The 23,651-nt window shown below is 45.2% G+C and overlaps 1 protein-coding gene across 2 annotated transcripts in view; it reads right to left on the bottom strand.

Moving 5' to 3' along the window:
* LOC144509096 (circularly permutated Ras protein 1-like) overlaps window positions 1–23,651 on the bottom strand; it is a 128,697-nt gene that overhangs the window by 92,328 nt on the left and 12,718 nt on the right. The window contains exons 2-5 of one of the 2 annotated variants that reach the window (XM_078237441.1): window positions 22,419–22,577; window positions 21,943–22,338; window positions 16,695–16,865; window positions 2,802–2,888 (exon numbers count right to left, since the gene is read on the bottom strand). In XM_078237441.1, coding sequence (XP_078093567.1) covers window positions 2,802–2,888; window positions 16,695–16,865; window positions 21,943–22,338; window positions 22,419–22,533 — 769 coding nt within the window. In that variant the 5' untranslated portion in view covers window positions 22,534–22,577. The remainder of the gene's footprint in view (window positions 1–2,801; window positions 2,889–16,694; window positions 16,866–21,942; window positions 22,339–22,418; window positions 22,578–23,651) is intronic. The other variant, XM_078237442.1, reaches the window with a different exon arrangement.

The following is a 23,651-nucleotide window of genomic DNA, read 5'->3' as shown; positions in this document are numbered from 1 at the left end:
GAGCTGGCACGCTGCCTCATAGCTCCAGGGACCCGGGTTCAATTCCCGGCTTGGGTCACTGCCTGTGTGGAGTTTGCACATTCTCCCTGTGTCTGCATGGGTTTCCTCCAGATGCTCCAGTTCCCTCCCACAGTCCAAAGATGTACAGGTTAGGTTGATTGGCTATGCTAATTTGCCCCTTAATGTCAGGGGGATTAGTGGGGTTACAGGGATAGGGTGGGATTGTTGTCAGTGCAGACTCAATGGGCTGAATGGCCTCCTTCTGCACTGTAGAGTTTCTCAAACATAGAACAGCACAGCACAGGAACAGGCCCTTTGGCCCAAAATGTTGTGCTGAACATGATGCCAAATTAAACTAATCCTTTCTACTTGCCCTTGCTCCATATCCCTCGAGCCCTTGCATATTCATGTGCTTATCTAAAAGCCCCTTAAACACCACTATTGTATCTGCCTCCACCACCACCCCTGGCAGCGCGTTCCAGACATGTACCACTCTATGTGTCAAAACTTGCCCCACACGTCTTCTTTGAACTTTCCCCCCTCGTCTTAAGTGCGTGCCCCCTAGTATTAGGCATTGCAACGCTGGGGGAAAAAATTCTGACTGTCAACCCTAACTATGCCTCTCAATTTTATAGACTTCTATCAGGTCTCCCCTCAGCCTCCGCCGCTCCTGAGAAAACAACCCTAGTTTGTCCAGCCTCTCCTTATAGCTCATACCCTCTTATCCAAGCAGCATCCTGGTAAACCTCTTCTGCATCCTCTCCAGAGCCTCAACATCCTTCCTGTAATATGGCGACCAGAATTAAACACAATGCTCTTAAATGCAGCCTAACCAAAGTTTTATAAATCTGAAACATGACATCCTGACACTTGTACTCAATGCCCTGACCAATAAAAGCAGGCCTTCTTTACCACCCCATCTACTTGCGTGGCCACTTTCAGGAAGCTACGAACTTGAACCCCAAGATCCCTCTGTACATCAATGCTGTTCAGAACCCTGCCATTAACTGTATTCTTACCCATAACATTTGATCTCTAAAGTGCAGCACCTCACACTTGCCCGGATTAAACTCAATCTGCCATTTCTCCGCCCATATCTGCAACTGATCTATATCTCGCTGTATCCTTTGACAACCTTCTACACTATCCAAATCTCCACCTATCTTTGTGTCATCTGCAAACTTACTAACCCACCCATCTACATTTTCATCCAAGTCATTTATACATATCACAAACAGCAGAGGTCCCAGTACAGATCCCTGCAAATCATGGGATGTGGTGTCACTGGCAAGACCAGCACTTATTGTCCATCCCTAATGACCCTTGAGTGGGTAATAAGCCGTCTTCTCGAACTGCTGCAGTTTACGCAGGTACGACCATGGGCTGTCAGGAAGAGATTCTGGGATTTGACCCAGTGACAGTGAAGAAACAGTGATATAATTCCAGGTCAGGATAGTATGTGTCTTGGAGGGGAATTTGCAAGGGTGTTATCCCCACGTACATGCTGCCCTTGTCCACAACCTACCATTGTCACAGTAGAGGTTGTAAGTTCACAATTGATTGAAGTTCAAAGATAATAAAACATTAGCTGTCTTTAATATATGGTTATGAATCAAAATATTTTAAGTACTTGAGGCAGTTTATATAGATTGAATGGGGTTTCAAAAATGAGAGTTTTCTAATTTAGTGAAAGTCTATAATAGATATTTAGAACTTTATTTTATTCTATCTCTGTATGGTGCCTGAGGAATGTCTATGGTGGATACTGGGTGAGTTGACATGAAAGATGTAAGCAAAAGGGTGGTGGTTGTGGAGCATGACAATATTGTCGGGTAGAATTCTCTCTTTCTTGGTCCCAATGAAAGCTCAGCTCCCAAATGTGTTAAAGGAGAAATGGGGTATCCATCTGGAAAGGTTTCTACCTCAATGAAAAGTTCCCAAGAGTTTCCAAAATGGGGAGCACTAGGGTCTGTATCCCAGTGTGTATCAGTAAAATGGATCATTTTTGGATGACAAGCTGTATTGTTGTAACACAATGATAAACGTTTGGGTCCTGGCTACTTACAATCCATGTTAATAACTTAGATGATACATTGCTCGGTGTAAAGGTAAGCTAGCTGTGTGCAGGTTGTAATGAGGCTGGAAAAGGATATATACCTGTCCAATTATTGGGCCAGAGGTGGCAAGTGGAGTATAATGGAATATTGATCCAAAGATGTACAGGTTAGATGGATTGGCCATGCTAAATTGTCCCTTAGTGTCTAAAAGATGTGTATTTAGGTGGATTAGCTATGGTAAATGTGCAGGGTTTTAGGGATTAGGGCAGTGGAGGGTGGGCGGGGTGGAGGGGCTGGGTAAGGTACTCTTTCAGAGAGTTGTTGCAGATTTAATGGGCTGAATGACCTACTGCACTGTAAAGATTCTATGGATTCTTTGGTGTTTATTGCATAGGAAATGCAATATCAAAGTAGAGAAGCGTTAATCCAGGCTTGGTTGCTTTCCTTCCCTAAAGAATATTTGTAAATCAGATGAATTTTTCCATCAAATGTATTTTTCATAGTTACCATGAGCAATTTATGAATTAATTTCAATTATAACTATGGGATTTGAACCCATGTCCCCACAGCAGCATTAGCCTGGATTATTAGTCCAGTGACATGCTCACGACATCACTGCCTCCCCCAATGGAATGTGAAAATTCCCACACCAAATACAGGAAAATATCAGCAATGTTCCCGCTCTGTAATAAATTATGTAGTAGCGTGATTATAGGATCAGTGAATCTTAATTGTAATATTCACCATTCTTGATGTTCACTAGCTTCCCCAAGTTCACCAACACCACATTGGTGCTTCCCTTTATCTCTTCTTTCTCTTGTTTCAGAAATGCTGCCAAAGAAAGCAAAGAAAGATGGTTAATGTTTCAGCAGCCCAGCAAACACATTGCAAGGTGAAGCACTAATGACACCAAGCCTGGAATTATTAAACATACTTCCATTCAGAAGAAGTAGCCGCAATAATGAACGGGTAATGGTTCTGGAACCCATTGCTGATGATTGCAATCACGATGGAAACTTGCAAAAGTGAAATCAACTTAACAGGCCAGGTTGTCATAGCAACACAGTTTAGCCAATAATATCCTTTAGGGAAGAGACCCTCTTACTTAACTGAGTTGAGTCTGAACCAAACATGAAGCAATCAACAAGGTCTCAGCAAATCAGGTAACAATGAGGCTTTTGCAGATATTGACAAGTCTGACCACTAGCAAATGGGTACAGTCGCACAGTCATATGGATGGGCTCTGGAAAATGTGTTAACAAGGACAAAGAATAGGCTTGGATTGTTTTATTTAGAGCAGAGAAGGCTGAGGGGGGAACATGATTGTGGTGTATAAGATTGTGAGGCGTATAGTCAGGGCGAGTAGGGAGCAGCTGTTCATCTTGGTTCAAGGGTAAATCACGAAGGTGCATAGTTTTAGGGTGGGGGGTAGGAGATTCAGAAGTGTTTGGAGGAAACAAAATTCACTCAGAGGGTGGTGGGAATCTGGAATGCGCTGTCTGGGAAGATTGTGGAGGCCGGAGACCTTACAACCTTTAAAAAATATTTGGGTGAGCACTTGGTATATCATAACAATCAAGGGTATGGGACAAGTGCTGGAAAATGGGATTAGTGTGACTTTAGTGGTTGGTATTGTTGGTACAGACTTGATGGGCCTTTGGTGCTCTGCATGACTCTATGTGCAGGCTACCAAGGAACTAACTAACGAGCAGCACCACAGAAACTGTGTAGAGCAACCAGTGGGCTGCAAGGAATGGGTGCAGATGCAGAGATTGGCCTCTCCAAAGAAGGGAAATTAACCCACTTCCATGAAACACCCTAAATGCTTCACTTTAGATGTGGTCTGGTTCAAGCTTGCTCCAACATGTGGGACAGCAGTTAGCATCAGGGAGGATTCACTCAATCTCACAAACTCATGAAGAACCTTGCGGGTCTCCCTGTGTGCAGATGAGGAACTGAGATAAGTGAATGAACTGGGGCAAAGGACAAACACCGTACTGGAAATCAATTGTAGAGAGAGAATATATTTGGTTGCCACTTCTTTTTCTAAACTGTAGATAGCTTGATTAGACAATGGCAGTTAGTGAATACAATATTGTTGTACTATGGCAGTGGTTCACAAAGGGTGCGGTGCGCCACACTGGTGCGGTGAGAGAGGATGGCAAGTGTGGCGGGAAGATTCAAGGACAATCAAAGAAACATTTAAACATGGATAGATGTTTTTATGTAGCTGCATTGTTTTATACTTTCTGGATGTCCATGATCATATTATAAAGTAGTTGTGTTCTATGTTATGAATCAAGCACTGCTAGGAGTTGTTTTTTTTTTAATGTATTTCTTTATTTCTTATCAATAAAAAATTCAGTGTGGCGCGAGCAAATTTTTATTCCGAAAGTGCGGCCCAGTGGAAAAAGTTTGGGAACCACTGCTCTACGGTATTGATAGCTAAATATGTTGACTTCAGTCTTATAAAAACATAGAAGATAGGAGCAGGAGGAGGCCATTCGGCCCTTCGAGCCTGCTCCGCCATTCATTACGATCATGGCTGATCATCCAACTCAATAGCCTAATCCTGCTTTTTCCCCATAACCTTTGATCCCATTTGCCCCAAGTGCCAAATCCAGCCGCCTCGTGAATACATTCAATGTTTTGGCATCTACTACTTCCTGTGGTAATGAGTTCCACAGGCTCACCACTCTTTGGGTGAAGAAATGTCTCCTCACCTCTGTCCTAAATGGTCTACCCTGAATCCTCAGACTGTGGCCCCTGGTTCTGGACTCCCCCCACCATTGGGAACATCCTCCCTGCATCTACCCTATCTAGTTCTGTTAGAATTTTATTAGTCTCTATGAGATCCCCCCTCATTTGTCTGAACTCCAATGAAAACAATCCTAACCTAGTCAATCTCTCTTCATACATCAGTCTGTCATCCCTGGAGAACCTTGGCTGAAGTCGTGGAAAATGAGGCCCTCAATGAGGATGTGCATTATACAGTGTATAGAACTAATGAACCCCATAATGACAGGAGGATGTTGGAAAAAAAAATTTAAAATTGATAATTTCCACTTTCTAAAAATAATCTTTTTATGACAGCCCAATGAAAGTGTCAATCATCCAGATGAAGCATCAACAGCTGAAACTGTAAGCACTTTAAATCTCTTTATCTGGTGTAAATAAACAGTCTGAAACTGACAAAATAGATCAGAGAGTCAGAGCGGTCAATCGAGTGGTGCTTTCATTGGGACTTGAGTTTCAAAAGGCTAGTGGATTTCTGGGTTCTCAGTCATAAGAAGTAGGTGCAGGAGTAGGCCATTTGGCCTGCCATTCAATAAGATCATGGCTGATCTTTTCATGGACTCAGCTTACCCAGCCGTTCACCATAACCCTTAACTCCTTTACCGTTCAAAAATCTATGCCTTAAAAACATCCAATGAGACAGCCTCAACTGCTTCACTGGGCAGGGAATTCCACAGATTCACACCCCTTTGTGTGAAGAAGCTCCTCCTCAACTCAGTCCTAAATCTGCTCTCCCTTATTTTGAGGCTATGCCCCCTAGTTCTAGTTTCACCTGCCAGTGGAAACAACTTCCCTGCTTCTATCTTATCTATTCCCTTCATAATTTTATATGTTTCTATAAGATCTTCCCTCGTTCTTCTGAATTCCAATGAGTATAGCCCCAGTCTACTCAGTCTCTCCTCATTAACCAACCCTCTCAACTCCGGAATCAATCTGGTGAATCTCCTCTGCACAACCCCCCCCCGCCAAATGCCAGTATATCTTTTCTCAAGTAAGGAGAACAAAACTGTATGCAGTACTCCAGGTTTGGCCTCACTAGCACCTTATACAGCTGCAACATAACCTCGCTGTTTTTAAACTCCATCCCTCTAGCAATGAAGGACCTCATCAAACCGTATCATGTATGTTCATTGAGAACCCAAAAATCCATTCGAGTACCAAAACACCCAGAACCCAAGGGAAACATTGGAGGGCATGAGGGTGGCCATAGGGGGTTGGTGGGGGCACACCTGGCATTGGGGGCATGAGAAGCCAGAGTGGGTGGGTGGAAGGTATGAGGCTTGACTGCAACCTGCAAACACTCCCCCACAATTAATATCCTGTGCTTGCGGACTGCAGTGATACTGAGCCTTTAAGAAATGTAATTTTAATCATGCTTCTCTGCAGGATGTTTCGAGCAGTCCTGGCAGTTTGCCGGAGCTGTGTTAGCTGCAGCCAGTGTCCTCTATTATTACTGAACTCATATAATTGACATCATGGTCGCTTTAATCTGAAATAATGCAGCGTCCTGTTGTTTTCCCCAGAACAGCGGGGTAAAGCTTGATTGGGGGTGATTGACAGGTCAGGTCATATGGCTGGGGACAGCTGTGTTTTCACAGAGAATTCCAACTTGGTTTCTCAGATGCTGTTTGGACTTGAGACAGAGAGTAGTGCCTCTTGTCTTCCTCTCTCTGGAGTTGGAGATTCTGTTGTCTGGATGATGTTGTTTCTGAAAGCTGCAGAGAGAGAGACTTATCCTTTCCTGTCTCTGAAGTCTGGAGACTGGAAGCTGCCAGATATTAGGGTTACTTCTCTGTTTTGCTGTCTTGAAGATATATCCTTCTCTGAAAATGGCTGCTTGGATTTCAGTCCATAGGTGTTACAAAGCTGGAAATTTTGCATTACATGAGCATATTTGTTTGAATGTTAACTAATCCTGAAAAAGGGTGTATGCCTTTGGGGTATTGCCTTTACATTGGAACAACAGAGATAGCTAGCTGTTAAGAATTGTACTGTGTCATGTTTAAGTCTTGTAATTGATAAAGGTTATGCTACTTGTTTTTGTTATATTTTAACTGTGTTATAAGGTCCCATATGGGAGACTGATAGCGAAGGTAAGACCCATGGGATCCAAGGAAATTTGACACATTGGATCCCGAATTGGCTGAGTGGCAGGAAGCAGAGGGTGATAGTCGAGGAGTGTTTTTCTGACTGGAACACTGTGCCCAGTGGGGTCACAAAACATAGAACATAGAAAAGCTACAGCACAAACAGGCCCTTCGACCCACAAGTTGCGCCGAACATGTCCCTACCTACTAGGCTTACCTATAACCCTCCATCTTACTAACTTCCATGAACTTATCCAAAAGTCTCTTAAAAGACCCTATCGAATCCGCCTCCACCACCACTACCGGCAGCCGATTCCACGCACCCACCACGCTCTGAGTGAAAAGCTTACCCCTAACATCTCCTCTGTACCTACTCCCCAGCACCCTAAACCTGTGACCTCTTGTGGCAACCATTTCAGCCCTGGGTAAAAGCCTCTGAGACTCCACCCTATCAATACCACTCAACATCTTAGACACCTCTATCAGGTCACCTCTCATCCTTCGTCTCTCCAAGGAGAAAAGACCAAGCTCCCTCAACCTATCCTCATAAGGCCCAGTGGGGCCTTATCCAATCCAGGCAACATCCTTGTAAATCTTCTCTGCACCCTTTCAATAATTTCTGCATCCTTCCTGTAATGAGGCGACCAGAACTGAGCACAGTACTCCAAGTGGGGTCTGATGAGGGTCTGATAAAGCTGCATCATTATCTCCCGACTGCTAAACTCAATCCCTCGATTGATGAAGGCCAGCACACCATACGTCTTCTTAACCACCTCCTCTACCTGCGAGGCCGAGACTTATTAAGGATCTCGCCCACTTCCTGTGGTTCCATGCATAACTTCCCTCCATTGTCCTTAAGTGGGCCTACTTTTTCTCTTGCTACCCTCTAAGAAGGCTTGGGATTCTCCTTATGGTCCAACATACTCAGGACAACCTTTTGACTAGCTATCCACCCTATCTAATCCTCTGATCATCTTGTATGCCTCTATTAAGTCACCTCTTAACCTTCTTCTCTCTAACGAAAACAACCTCAAGCCCCTCAGCCTTTCCTCAGACGATTTTCCCACCATACCAGGCAACATCCTGGTAAATCTCCTCTGCACCCTTTCCAACACTTCCACATCTTTCCTATAATGCGGCGACCAGAACTGTACGCAATACTCCAAATGCGGCCGCACCAGAGTTTTGTACAGTTGCAGCATGACCTCCTGGCTCCGAAACTCAATCCCTCTACCAATAAAAGCTAACACACCGTACGCCTTCTTAACAACCCTATCAACCTGGGTGCCAACTTTCAGGGATCTATGCACATGGACACCCAGATCCCTCTGTTCATCCACACTACCAAGTATCTTACCATTAACACAGTACTCTGTATTCCTGTTACTCCTTCCGAAGTGAATCACCTCACTTTTCCGCATTAAACTCCATTTGCCACCTCTCAGCCCAGCTCTGCAGCTTATCTATGTCCCTCTGTAACCTGCCACTTCCCTCCGCACTGTCTACAACTCCACCGACTTTAGTGTCATCCGCAAATTTACTAATCCATCCTTCCACGCCCTCATCCAGGTCATTAATAAAAATGACAAACAGCAGTGGCCCCAAAACAGATCCTTGCGGTACACCACTAGTAACTGAACTCCAGGATGAATATTTTCCATCAACTACCACCCTCTGTTTTCTTACAGCTAGCCAATTCCTGATCCAAACCACTAAATCACCCTCAATCTCATGTGTCCGTATTTTCTGCAAAAGCTTACCATGGGGAACCTTATCAAACGCTTTGCTGAAATCCATATACACCACATCAACCGCTTTACCCTCATCCACCTCTTTGGTCACCTTCTCAAAGAACTCAATAAGGTTTGTGAGGCACGACCTACCCTTCACAAAACCGTGCTGACTATCCCTAATCAAATTATTCCTTTCTAGGTGATTATAAATCCTATCTCTTATAATCCTTTCCAATACGTTGCCCACAACAGAAGTAAGACTCATCGGTCTATAATTACCAGGGTTGTCCCTACTCCCCTTCTTGAACAAGGGGGACAACATTTGCTATCCTCCAGTCTTCTGGCACTGTTCCTGTAGACAATGACGACACAAAGATCAAAGCCAAAGGCTCTGCAATCTCCTCTCTAGCCTCCCAGAGAATCCTAGGATAAATCCCATCCGGCCCAGGGGACTTATCTATTTTTACCCTTTCCAGAATTGCTAACACCTCCTCCTTATGAACATCAATCCCATCCAGTCCAACAGCCTGCATTTCAGTACTCCCCTTGAAAACACTGTCCCTCTCCAGTGTGAATACCGACGAAAAATATTCAGTTAGAGCCTCTCCTATCTCTTCAGACTCCACGCACAACTTCCCACTACTGTCCTTGACTGGCCCTAATCTTACCCTCGTCATTCTTTTACTCCTGACATACCTATAGAAAGCTTTAGGGTTTTCTTTGACCCTACCTGCCAAAGACTTCTCATGTCCCCTCCTGGCTCTTCTTAACTCTTTCTTTCAGTCCTTCCTGGCTAACTTGTAACTCTCAAGTGCCCTAACTGAGCCTTCACGTCTCATCTTAACATAAGTCTCCTTCTTCCTCTTCACAAGAGATTCAACCTCCTTAGTAAACCACAGTTCCCTCACCGTCTGCTTCCTCCCTGCCTGACAGGTACATATTTATTAAGGACGCGTAGTAGCTGTTCCTTGAACAAGTTCCGCATTACAATTGTGCCCATCCCCTGCAGTTTCTTTCCCCAACCTATGCCAGCTAAATCTCGCCTAATCGCATCATAATTTCCTTTCCCCCAGCTATAACTCTTGCCCTTTGGTATATACCTATCCTTTTCCATTGCTAAGGTAAACGTAATCGAATTGTGGTCACTGTCACCAAAGTGCTCACTTACCTCCAAATCTAACACCTGGCCTGGTTCATTACCCAGTACCAAATCCAATGTGGCCTCGCCTCTTGTTGGTCTATCTACATACTGCGTCAGGAAGCCTTCCTGCACACATTGGACAAAAACCGACCCCTCTAAAGTACTCGAACTATAGCTTTTATTAGCTGAGGCATATCTGTAAAAACACAGTAATGTCACCATCATCCCAGGTGACAATAGGAGAGCTGACTAGTGGTGACTTAACCCGAGGATCACGACACCTCAGGTGAGGGGAAAGGTTGAGAAAGTGGGCCTTCATGAATAACCTCAGCTGTTACGGGAATTGAACCCATGCTGTTGGCATTGCTCTGTATCGCAACCAGCTGTCCGGCCAACTGAGCTAACCAGCTCCAAAACATTGGTTAGGCCACAGCTCGAGTACAGTTCTGGAATCCACATTATAGGAAGGATGTGATAGCACTGGAAAGGGTGCAGAGGAGATTTACCAGATTATTGACTGGGCTGGAGAGTTTTAGCTATGAAGAGAGATTGGATAGACTGGGGTTGTTTTCCTTAGAACAGAGGAGATTGAGGGGGGATATGATTGAGATGTATAATTATACACAGAAAGGGTACACAAGAAGAAACTTTTCCCCCTTGGTGGACGGATCAGTGACCAGGGGACACAGATTTAAGGTAAGGAGCAGGAGGTTTAGAGGGGATGTGAGGAAAATATTTTTCACCCAAAGGATGGTGGAAGTCTGAAACTCACTGCCTGAAAGGATAGTGGAGACAGAGACTCTTATAACATTTAAGAACTATGTCCACTTGTGATGCCAAGACATGCAAGGCTGTGAACCAAGTGCTGAAAAATGGGATTCATAGAAACATAAAAACAGAGAAGATAGGAGCAGGAGGAGGCCATTTGGCCCTTCAAGCCTAATCTGCCATTCATTACGATCATGGCTGATCATCCAACTCAATGGCTTAATCCTGCTTTTTCCCCATAACCTTTGATCCCATTTGCCCCAAGTGCTATATCCATCCGCCTCTTGAATACATTCAATGTTTTGGCATCAACTACTTCCTGTGATAATGAATTCCACAGGCTCACCACTCTTTGGGTGAAGAAATGTCTCCTCACCTCCATCCTAAATGGTCTACCCTGAATCGTCAGACTGTGACCTCTGGTTCTGGACTCCCCCACCATCGGGAACATCCTCCCTGCATCTACCCTGTCTAGACCTGTTAGAAATTTATTAGTCTCTATGAGATACCTCTCATTTGTCTGAACTCCAGCAATAACAATCCTAACCTAGTCAATCTCTCCTCATACATCAGTCCCGCCATCCCCGGAATCAGCCTGGTAAACCTTCGCTGCACTCCCTCGAGAGCAAGAACATCCTTCCTCAGAAAAGGAGACCAACATTGCACACAATACTTTAGGTGTGGCCTCACCAAGGCCCTGTATAATTGCAACAACACATCCCTGCTCCTGTACTCGAAACCTCTCGCAATGAAGGCCAACATGCCATTTGCCTTCTTTACCGCCTGCTGCACCTACATGCTTACCTTCAGCGACTGGTGCACAAGGACATCCAGGTCCCACTGCACACTCCCCTCTCCCAATTTACAGCCATTCAGGTAGTAATCTGCCTTCTTGTTTTTGTTTACATTTATCCAAATTATACTGCATCTGCCATTGATTAGCCCACTCACCCTAACTGTCCAGATCATTCTGAAGGATCTCTGCATCCTCGTCACAGTTCACCCTCCCACCCAACTTGGTATCATCTGCAAACTTTCAGCTGTTCCCTCATCCAAATCATGAATATATATTGTGAATAGCTGGGGTCCCAGCATCGATCCCTGTAGCACCCCACTAGTTACTGTCTGCCAATTTGAAAAGCACCCACTAATTCCTACTCTTTGTTTCCTCGCTGCCAACCAGTTTTCTATCCATCTCAATACACTTCCCCCAATCCCATGCGCTTTCTTCTTGCACGATAATCTCTTGTGCGGGACTTTGTCAAATGCTTTCTGAAAGTCCAAATATACTACATCCCCAACAGCCCAAGGGAAGTGGAAGAACGGATATGTCAGGAGATAATGGATAGGTGCAGGAAAAATAGGGTTGTTGTAATGGGAGACTTCAATTTCCCTGGTATAGACTGGAAATTGCGTAGGGCTGGGAGTCTGAATGGGGAGGAATTTGTAAAACGCGTACAGGAAGGTTCTTTGGAACAATATGTAGATAGCCCGACTAGAGAGGGGGCTATACTGGACCTAGTACTGGGAAATGAGCCCGGTCAGGTCTTCAAAGTTTCGGTTGGGGAACATGTGGCAAATAGTGACCACAATTCTGTTAGCTTTAGGATAGTGATGGAAAAGGATGAGTGGTGTCCCAAGGGCAAGGTGCTGGATTGGGGGAAGGCTAACTTTAGTGGGATTAGGCAGAAATTGGCAGCTGTTGATTGGGAGAGGCTGTTTGAGGGTAAATCCACATCTGGCATGTGGGAGTCTTTTAAGGAACAGTTGTTAGGGCTGCAGGATAGGCATGTGCCTGTAAAAAAGAAGGAGAGGAAGGGTAGGATTCGAGAACCGTGGATAACCAGGGAAATTGAGGGACTGGTCAAAAAGAAAAGAGAGGCGTACGTTAGGTCCAGGCAGCTAAAAACGGAGGGAGCTCTGGAGGAATACAAAGAAAGTAGGAAAGAACTCAAACGAGGAATTAGAAGGGCAAAAAGGGGTCACAAAATGTCCTTGGCAGACAGGATTAAGGAGAATCCCAAGGCATTTTATTCATATGTTAGGAACAAAAGGGTTGTCAGGGAAAAAATCGGACCTCTCGGGGACAAAAGTGGGGAATTATGCTTAGAGCCCAAAGGAGTAGGGGAGATCCCAAATAAATACTTTGCGTCGGTATTCACAAAGGAGAGGGATGTGTTGACTGGGAGTGTCTCGGAGGGAAGTGTTGACCCGTTGGAGAAAATCTCCATTACAAGGGAGGAAGTGTTAGGTTTTTTAGGGAATATAAAGTCTGACAAATCCTCAGGGCCTGATGGAATCTATCCAAGGCTGCTCAGGGAGACGAGAGATGAAATCGCTGGGCCTCCGACACAAATCTTTCTCTCGTCACTGGACACAGGTGAGGTCCCAGAGGATTGGAGGATAGCTAATGTGGTCCCATTATTTAAGAAGGGTAGGAAGGATAACCCGGGAAATTATAGGCCAGTGAGCTTGACGTCCGTGGTCGGGAAGTTGTTGGAGAGGATTCTTAGCGATAGGATGTATGCGCATTTAGAAAGGAATAAACTCATTAACGATAGTCAGCATGGTTTTGTGAGAGGGAGGTCATGCCTCACTAACCTGGTGGAGTTTTTTGAAAAAGTGACTAGAATGGTTGACGAGGGAAGTGCCGTGGATGTCGTCTATATGGACTTTAGTAAAGCGTTTGACAAAGTCCCTCATGGTAGGTTGGTGCAAAAGGTTGGATCTCATGGGATAAAGGGGGAGGTGGCGAGATGGGTGGAGAACTGGCTTGGTCACAGAAGACAGAGGGTGGTAGTGGAAGGGTCTTTTTCTGGCTGGATGCCTGTGACTAGTGGTGTTCCGCAGGGCTCTGTATTGGGACCTCTGCTGTTTGTGATTTATATAAATGATCTGGAAGAAGGTGTAACTGGGGTGATCAGTAAGTTTGCAGACGACACGAAAATGGCTGGACTTGTTGATAGTGAGGAACATTGTCAGAGGCTACAGAAGGATATAGATAGGCTGGAAATTTGGGCAAAGAAATGGCAGATGGAGTTCAATCCAGATAAAAGCAAAGTGATGCATTTTGGTAGAACTAACGTAGGGGGGAAGCTATACGATAAATGGCAGAACCATAAAGGGTGTAGATACGCAGAGGGACCTTGGTGTGCAAGTCCACAGATCCGTGAAGGTGACGTCACAGGTGGAGAAGGTAGTGAATAAGGCATATGGCATGCTTGCCTTTATAAGACGGGGCATGGAGTATAAAAGTTGGGGTCTGATGTTGCAATTGTATAGAACGCTGGTTCGGCCCCATTTGGAATACTGCGTCCAGTTCTGGTCGCCACTCTACCAGAAGGACGTGGAGGCTTTAGAGGGAGTGCAGAGGAGGCATACCAGGATGTTGCCTGGAATGGGAGGGCTTAGTTATGAGGAGAGATTGGGTAAACTGGGGTTGTTCTCACTGGAAAGATGGAGGATGAGGGGTGACCTAATAGAGGTGTATAAAATTATGAAAGGCATAGATAGGGTGAACCAGGGCGGTGGTTACGTTCACGAGGGGTCATAGGTTCAAGGTGACGGCGGGGGGGTGGGGGGGGAGGTTTAACACGGATATCAGAAGGACGTATTTTACACAGAGGGTGGTGGGGGCCTGGAATGCGCTGCCGGGCAAGGTGGTGGAGGCGGACACACTGGGAACGTTTAAGTCTTATCTAGATAGCCAGATGAACGGAATGGGAATGGAGGGATACAAAAGAATGGTCTAGTTTGGACCAGGGAGCGGCACGGGCTTGGAGGGCCAAAGGGCCTGTTCCTGTGCTGTATTGTTCTTTGTTTGTTCTTTGTGCATCGATTGACTCCCCCTTGTCAACTCTACTAGTTACATCTCCAAAGAATTCCTCCAGATTTGTCAAGCATGATTTCCCCATCATAAATCCATGCTGACTCTGTCTGATCCTGCCACTGCTTTCTAAATGCTCTGCTATAAAGTCCTTGATAATGGATTCGAGAATTTTCCCCACTACCGATGTTAAGCTTACTGGCCTATAATTCCCTATTTTCTCGCTACCTCCCTTTTTGAATACTGGAGTGATATTCGCTACCCTCCAACCTGCAGGGACTGTTCCAGAGTCTATAGAATCCTGGAAGATGACCACCAGTGCATCCACTATTTCTAGAGCCACTTCCTTAAGTACTCTGGGATGTCGATTATCAGGCCCTGGGGATTTATCCGCCTTCAATCCCATCAATTTTCCCAGCACCATTGCTCTACTAATATTGATCTCCCTCAGTTCTACCTTTCAATAAATCTTGCATTCTCCAACATTTCTGGCATCTGATTTGAGTCCTCTTTTGTGAAGATAGAACCAAAGTATGTATTCAGTTGCTCGGCCATTTCTTTGTCCCCTATTATACATTCCCCCATTTCTGTCTGTAGGGCCCTACATTTGTCTTCACCAACCTCTTTCGCTTCACGTATCTATAGAACATAGAACATTACAGCGCAGTACAGGCCCTTCGGCCCTCGATGTTGCGCCGACCAGTGGTACCAATCTAAAGCCCCTCTAATCTACACTATTCCAATATCATCCATATGTTTATCCAATAACCACTTGAACGCTCTCAACGTTGATGAGTCCACCACTGCTGCAGGCAGGGCATTCCACGCCGTTACTACTCTCTGAGTAAAGAACATACCTCTAACAGCTGTCCTATATCTCTCACCCCTCAATTTAAAGCTATGTCCCCTCGTGCTAGCCAACACCATCCGAGGAAAAAGGCTCTCACTATTCACCCTATCTAATCCTCTGGTCATCTTGTATGCCTCTATTAAGTCACCTCTTAACCTTCTTCTCTCTAACGAAAACAACCTCAAGCCCCTCAGCCTTTCCTCAGACGATTTTCCCACCATACCAGGCAACATCCTGGTAAATCTCCTCTGCACCCTTTCCAACACTTCCACATCTTTCCTATAATGCGGCGACCAGAACTGTACGCAATACTCCAAATGCGGCCGCACCAGAGTTTTGTACAGTTGCAGCATGACCTCCTGGCTCCGAAACTCAATCCCTCTACCAATAAAGGCTAACACACCGTACGCCTTCTTAACAACCCTATCAACCTGGGTGCCAACTTTCAGGGATCTATGCACATGGACACCCAGATCCCTCTGTTCATCCACACTACCAAGTATCTTACCATTAGCCCAGTACTCTGTATTCCTGTTACTCCTTCCAAAGTGAATCACCTCACACTTTTCCGCATTAAACTCCATAGCCAATTCCTGATCCAAACCACTAAATCACCCTCAATCCCATGTGTCCGTATTTTCTGCAAAAGCTTACCATGGGGAACCTTATCAAACGCTTTGCTGAAATCCATATACATCACATCAACTGCTTTACCCTCATCCACCTCTTTGGTCACCTTCTCAAAGAACTCAATAAGGTTTGTGAGGCACGACCTACCCTTCACAAAACCGTGCTGACTATCCCTAATCAAATTATTCCTCTCTCGGTGATTATAAATCCTATCTCTTATAATCCTTTCCAATACTTTGCCCACAACAGAAGTAAGGCTCACCGGTCTATAATTACCAGGGTTGTCCCTACTCCCCTTCTTGAACAAGGGGACAACATTTGCTATCCTCCAGTCTTCTGGCACTGTAGAGACTCTTAATGTCAGTCTTTATGTTCCCTGCAAGCTTACTTTCGAACTGTATTTTCCCCTTCTTAATCAATCCGATTCGAATAATTAGGTGGTTTGTCTTTGACCAGTGCAGATGTGATGGGCTAAAGGGTCTTTTCCTATGCTGTATACCTCTATGACTCTAATATCCAGAGGGTACAGGTTGAAAATGTCAATAATCCTTGCAGTTTTTAGTAACTTCATCCAGAGACTCAAGTGATGGTGAATTTCTGCACATGTCACACATCCAACTGACAATAAAATGAATCTTCTTCTTTCTGTTTAGAATGGAAACATCATCCAGATTGCTAGTTTGTGAAACTGTCTGTACTTTTCAACAATGCTGGTATATTTAGTTGCTTGATTGAATTTCATGTCTTCCTTGTCCTGAAAGCCACACAGACCTACACTGAGCTCCTCATTCAATAAATGTACTTACTTCTATTCGGCAAGGGAGGGGGCTGAGAGTCCGAAGCAGCCTGGAGCTGAAGGCAGGATGTTGACAATACCCGATGCCCAGGACCTTTAGTGGAAGTTGAATGAATCAGTTCCACATAATCAGGCACACGTTTCATATTCCTTGGTCTGGGTGGGAGTGGAGGGGGTGGCCCTAAAACAGATCAATAACACAATGGGTACAGAGATTAATTTAACATACACCAAATTTACAGAATAAACCAAGGCTATTCCATCCAAATGGTCTCTACTGTTAATAATATCAGAGAATGAGGCCATTCAGTCCATCTGGTTCATCCAATAATACCGTCACAGCACCATTGGGCTCTGTCAAAGTTTATGCACATGGACACCCAGATCCCTCTGTTCATCCACACTACCAAGTATCTTACCATTAGCCCAGTACTCTGTATTCCTGTTACTCCTTCCAAAGTGAATCACCTCACACTTTTCCGCAGAGACACAAGTCAATTGGTTACGATGAAAGTATGCGCTGCACTTGTACCCTAATACGCGCTGCACTCTCATTTCCTTGTTCTAAGCTGATGATGTGATGTAATCCATCCTGCAGGCCAGTAGAATGCCAACCTGGTTATATTAACCGTATCTCAAAAATTATTGCCCCACTCGCACTCAATCTCCACCCACTGTCCCAAAAATGTGACCCAAAACTCTGGCCCAAGGATGTCTGGTTCTGTGGATTTTTAAATTAATTTACAGTATGTTGGCATTGCTGGCTGGCCAGCATTTATTGCCCATCTCTAATGGCCCTTGATTAGGTGGTGGTGAGCTGCTTTCTTGAATGGCTGCAGTCCATGTGGTGTGGGTACACCCATAGTGCTGTTAGGAACAGAGTTCCAGAATTTTGACCAAGAAACAGTGAAGGAACGGTGACATATTCCCAAGTCAGGATGGTGAGTGACTTGGAGGCGGTGATGTTTGTTAACAACAAATGTTAGTCTATAATGGAGGAGTAATACAGCAGCTTGTGTTTTACCTTCAGCAAGTTTATTCTGTATCCAACTGAGATACAAATATTTTGTAGTTCCCCACCCCAAATATTCCAGTTGTGTCCATTATACTCTTCTGTAGGTTGAACCAATCATCACATGCCTTTAACAAACTATTAGTTTAACAATGCAATTGCCAAAGCATGTACTTGCTGATATGTTGACACATTAATAGTGTTTCCAGATATCTGCTGCCACACGGTAGTGGTCATGGGTTTGGAAGATGCTGCCTAGGGAGCCTTGGAGAGTTCCTGCAATGCATCTTGTAAATGGTACACACGGCTGCCACTGTTTGTCAATGGTGGATGGAGTGAGCGTTTGTGGAAAGGTTACCAATCAGCGGGCTGCTTTGTCCTGAGGTGGCAAAGTGGCACAGTGGTTAGCACTGCTACCTCACAGCTCCAGGGACCCAGGTTCAATTCTAGCCTTGGGTCACTGTGTGTGTGGAGTTTGCACATTCTCCCGTGTCTGCATGCGTTTCCTCCGGGTGCTCCGGTTTCCTCCCACACTCCAAAGATTTGCAGATTAGATGGAGTGGACATGTTAAATTGCCCCTTGGTGTCCCAAGATGTGTAGGTTAGACGGATTAGACATGGTAAATGTGTGGGGTTGCAGGGATAGGGCAAGGGAAGAGAGCCTGGATAAGATGCTCTGTCGGAGAGTCGGTGCAGACTCGATAGGCTGAATAGCCTCGTCTGCACTGTAAGGATTTTATGATTCTATGGATGGTGTTGAACTTCTTGAGTGTTGTTGGTGCTGCACTCATCCAGGCAGGTACAGAGTATTCCATTACACACTTGACTTGTGTCTTTTAGATGGCAGGGAGTCAGAAAGTTAGTTACTCCTCACAGGATTCCTAGCCTCTGATCTGTTCTTATATTCTATACCTCGATTAATAAATGCAAGTATCCCATATGCTTTCTTAACCATCTTATCTATCTGTCCTGCTGTTTTCAGGGTCCATGGACATGCACCCCAAGGTCCCTCTTGTCCTCTGTATTTCCTAGCAACCTACTGCACATTGTGTATTCCCTTGCCTTATTAGTCCTCCCAAAATTCATCATCTCACACTTCCAGGGTCAAATTCCATTATCACTGTTCTGCCCATCAGACCAGCCCGTCTAAGTCAATCTGTAATCTAGGGTTTTCCTCATCACTATTTACCACACCACCGATTTTCGTGTCATCTGTGAACTTACTGATCATACCTCCAATTTTCACATCTAGATCAGTAAACAGCAAGGAACCCAGCGTTGATGGCTGAAGTATACCACAGGACACAGGCTTCCAGTCACAAAACGACCTTCGACCATCACCTCCTGTCACTAAGCTAATTTTGGATCCAGTCTTCCAAATTGCCCTGAATCCCATGGGTTTCATTGAGAGTCTCCCAGTCACTCATCTCCTGACTCCCCAAAAACTGTCCACTATCTACAAGGCACAAGTCATGTCTCTGGTCTCTACTTGCCTGGAAGGGTGCAGCTCCAACAACACTCAAGAACCTCAACATTATCTAGGACAAAGCAACCTGCTTCATTAACCCCCCATCCACAAAGATAAACATTCACTCCATCAACCACCGATGCACAGTGGCAGCCGTGTGTACCATCTACAAAATGCACTGCAGCAACTCACCAAGGTTCCTTTGACAGCACCTTCCAAACTCGTGACCTCCACCACATAGAAAGAGAAGGGTTGCAAATGCACGAGAACACCACCACCACCTACAAGTTCCCCTCCTGACTTGGAAATGTATCGCTATTTCTTCACTATCACTGAATCAAAATCCTGGAATTCCCTCCCTACCAGCACTGAGTGTATCTGAGTGGACCGACCATGGACTGCAGCAGTTCAAATAGGCAATTCACCATCACCTTCTCAAGGGCAATTAGGAATGGGCAACAAATTCTGGCCTAACCAGCGACACCCACATCCCACGAAAGAATAAAAAATACTGAAAGGAGCTTTGCTGACCTTCCCAATTGCTCAGGCCTATCCCTGCTACCCCACACATTTACCATGCTTCCAGCGCACTCTACATGGAGGCTTTACTGATGTCAGAATACAGGCCTCTCGTATATAGGGTTTGAAAGTCAGGCCTTGCACAGAGATAAGGGACACACAGATAGAAAGAGTGATGACGAGAGATGAAATCGCTGGGCCTCTGACGCAAATCTTTGTCTCGTCACTGGACACAGGTGAGGTCCCAGAGGATTGGAGAATAGCTAATGTGGTCCCGTTATTTAAGAAGGGTAGGAAGGATAACCCGGGAAATTATAGGCCAGTGAGCTTGACGTCCATGGTCGGGAAGTTGTTGGAGAGGATTCTTAGAGATAGGATGTATGCGCATTTAGAAAGGAATAAACTCATTAACGATAGTCAGCATGGTTTTGTGAGAGGGAGGTCATGCCTCACTAACCTGGTGGGGTTTTTTGAAGAAGTGACTAGAATGGTTGACGAGGGAAGGGCCGTGAATGTCGTCTATATGGACTTTAGTAAAGCGTTTGACAAAGTCCCTCATGGTAGGTTGGTGCAAAAGGTTGGATCTCATGGGATAAAGGGGGAGGTGGCTAGATGGGTGGAGAACTGGCTTGGTCACAGAAGACAGAGGGTGGTAGTGGAAGGGTCTTTTTCCAGCTGGATGCCTGTGACTAGTGGTGTTCCGCAGGGCTCTGTATTGGGACCTCTGCTGTTTGTGATTTATATGAACGATCTGGAAGAAGGTGTAACTGGGGTGATCAGTAAGTTTGCGGACGACACGAAAATGGCTGGACTTGCAGATAGTGAGGAACATTGTCAGCGGCTACAGAAGGATATAGGTAGGCTGGAAATTTGGGCAAAGAAATGGCAGATGGAGTTCAATCCAGATAAATGCGAAGTGATGCATTTTGGTAGAACTAACGTAGGGGGGAGCTATACGATAAATGGCAGAACCATAAAGGGTGTAGATATGCAGTGGGACCTGGGTGTGCAAGTCCACAGATCCTTGAAGGTGACGGCACAGGTGGAGAAGGTAGTGAATAAGGCATATGGCATGCTTGCCTTTATAGGACGGGGCATAGAGTATAAAAGTTGGGGTCTGATGTTGCAGTTGTATAGAACGTTGGTTTGGCCGCATTTGGAATACTGCGCCCAGTTCTGGTCGCCACACTACCAGAAGGACGTGGAGGCTTTAGAGAGAGTGCAGAGGAGGTTTACCAGGATGTTGCCTGGTATGGAAGGGCTTAGTTATGAGGAGAGATTGGGTAAACTGGGGTTGTTCTCCCTGGAAAGACGGAGGATGAGGGGAGACCTAATAGAGGTGTATAAAATTATGAAAGGCATAGATAGGGTGAACGGTGGGAAGCTTTCTCCCAGGTCGGTGGTGACGTTCACGAGGGGTCATAGGTTCAAGGTGAGGGGGGGGGGAGGTTTAACACGGATATCAGAAGGACGTATTTTGCACAGAGGGTGGTGGGGGCCTGGGATGCGCTGCCGGGCAAGGTGGTGGAGGCAGACATACTGGGAACATTTAAGACTTATCTAGATGGCCACATGAACAGAGTGGGAATGGAGGGATACAAAAGAATGGTCTAGTTTGGACCAGGGAGCGGCGCGGGCTTGGAGGGCCGAAGGGCCTGTTCCTGAGCTGTATTGTTCTTTGTTCTTTGAGTGGCATCAGGCAGAGACAGGACACTAGGCAGAGTCACATGTGGAAGATCTGTGAATGGGATCCTTATGAACCTTACCAGAGACAAAGAAAAATGAGGAAAGGGTAAATTATTAAGTGTCAATAAATGCTCCCAAAAATAACTGGGCAGCGAATGGAGCGAGTGGACATGAGAAATACAATTGGCAGAGTGATACCACCATTAAAGAGCAAATGTTAAACAGACACAGAAAGCCAGAGAAATGATCAGAAAGAGATTTAGGCCCAAAGAGAGGCTTCATCAGACTGCGAGACATATCCAGCGAGGTGATCCAGCGAGGTGATCCAGCGAGGTGATCCAGCGAGGTGATCCAGCGAGGTGATCCAGCGAGGTGGTCCAGCGAAGTGGTCCAGCGAAGTGGTCCAGCGAAGTGGTCCAGCGAGGTGATCCAGCGAAGTGGTCCAGCGAGGTGTTCCAGCGAGGTGATCCAGCGAGGTGATCCAGCGAGGTGATCCAGCGAGGTGATCACAGGTTTGGAAGAAATATCAAGAATATAAATAATTATTTGCAAGACAATTATTTTGAAGCTTACCGTGGCCATTGTTGCCAGTCTGATGCCGGGGGGGTGGCAGAGGTGGCGGGTTGGTCAGGTGCTGCATAGTTTGAGAGTCTAACATCTTCCTGTTTTCATAATAATTGGCTGAACCTTCTGCCACATCATACACCCGCTCTGCTGCAGAGATGTTGCTGGGAGCAGGACAGCTGACCGCCTGGCCATGGCATCCAGTATCCGGGCTAATGCCAGGCCTATTGTCATAAACAGAGTCAGATTTCGGAGGTACAACAACAATTGCTGGGGCCCAATTATCATAGACGGGGCCTCCACCTTCCACAGGGTCATAGAAAGAGGCTTCGACAAGTTTCTTATCCTCAGATGTTGAGCTGCTGCCTGTTATTGGGTCATAGAGATGGGCCACTGGATGCTCACCTATCAACAGTCAAGAATAATTGTGGTCACAGTTAAGTGGTGGGATACATTTAAAAAAATTCTTGTTTCCAAATACTTGCCAGAAATGGTGTTCCTCACAGTCCCAATTGGGTGATTTCTGTAGAAACCAGGTGGTTGTGTCTGGTTTGTGTTGTCTGGGTAAATCATGTAAATGTGACTACTGGCAAACTCCATCTTGCTCGGCCAGCCAATCGGACAATGAGATCACACCATCAAATCTGTAAAGTTAAATAATGATTTAGGAACGGAGATTGTGTGATGTTAAATGCACTCTTTTCATTATGAAATTATCCCTTTACACAATGGTCTTAATAATCCAATGGTTCAGAGCAAGTTTGCATATGTTCCCAGCAGGGTGCGCACATGGAAATGAGAAGGCCTCTCACATTGTGGGCTGGAGGGTGCAGCTCAGAGGCTGCAGAAACATTGAAAGGTGCAGCTTTTGAATTTGTGATTTGAAGAACAGGAAGCTCACACCAGACTTCAATTCATTCCATCTCAGTACCTCAAATTCCCCAATTTCTTTATAGTTTAAACCTACAGCTTTACTAATCCGGATTACTTTGTATTCTCTTATTTCCAGCATTATGCCTCTTTCCCTGGGATAAAACAGTCCTTGTGTTGGGACAGGTTTTTATAATTACCTGCCTGAATGTAAGAGAATAAATCAATCAATCATTATTCCAAACAAAGCATTGACGTCACTGTATTTCAACACTGTCCACCTTGTTATCCTGCACATACAGCATCTGTAAAATTAAACCTTTCTTTATGGAAAGGTTAGCTAGGTATTGGGCTCACACAAGCGCTGCTGGAGTATTTAAATACTGCAATGTACTGTGTATAAAAATACATTTCTAAACGGTTTAAAAAGTGTTTTTCTGAAAAGGCTGGTTCCAATCTCGGAGAATTATTCTTCAGGTGTCAGACACGTTTCTTGCTGAACCGGTTATACGCGCCCAATGCTGCTATGACAACCACGTTTCTGAGCAACTACCAACGGAAAGAACTTACTCAGGGCATTGGACTCTGAAGGGAATGGATTTAATTGCAGGGTTTCAGATGTTAATCTGATTATTTCTGAAACAGGATATTCTGACACTAAGATCTTGATTTCAGAGACTGGCACGTGGATGGGGGGGGGGCGATCAGGATTTGTTAAGCGCAATTATTTGTAACTTACTAGAGATCTTTTGAGCTAAGATGGTTGATGAGGCTAATGTTGATGTCATACAGAAGGACTTGGTAAAGACATTTGAGACAGTGTCACACAACAGACCTGTGAGCAGTTA

Source organism: Mustelus asterias, chromosome 21 (genome assembly GCF_964213995.1).
Source record: "Mustelus asterias chromosome 21, sMusAst1.hap1.1, whole genome shotgun sequence".
Classification (NCBI taxonomy): domain Eukaryota; kingdom Metazoa; phylum Chordata; class Chondrichthyes; order Carcharhiniformes; family Triakidae; genus Mustelus; species Mustelus asterias.
This window is presented reverse-complemented; position numbering and strand designations above follow the sequence as displayed.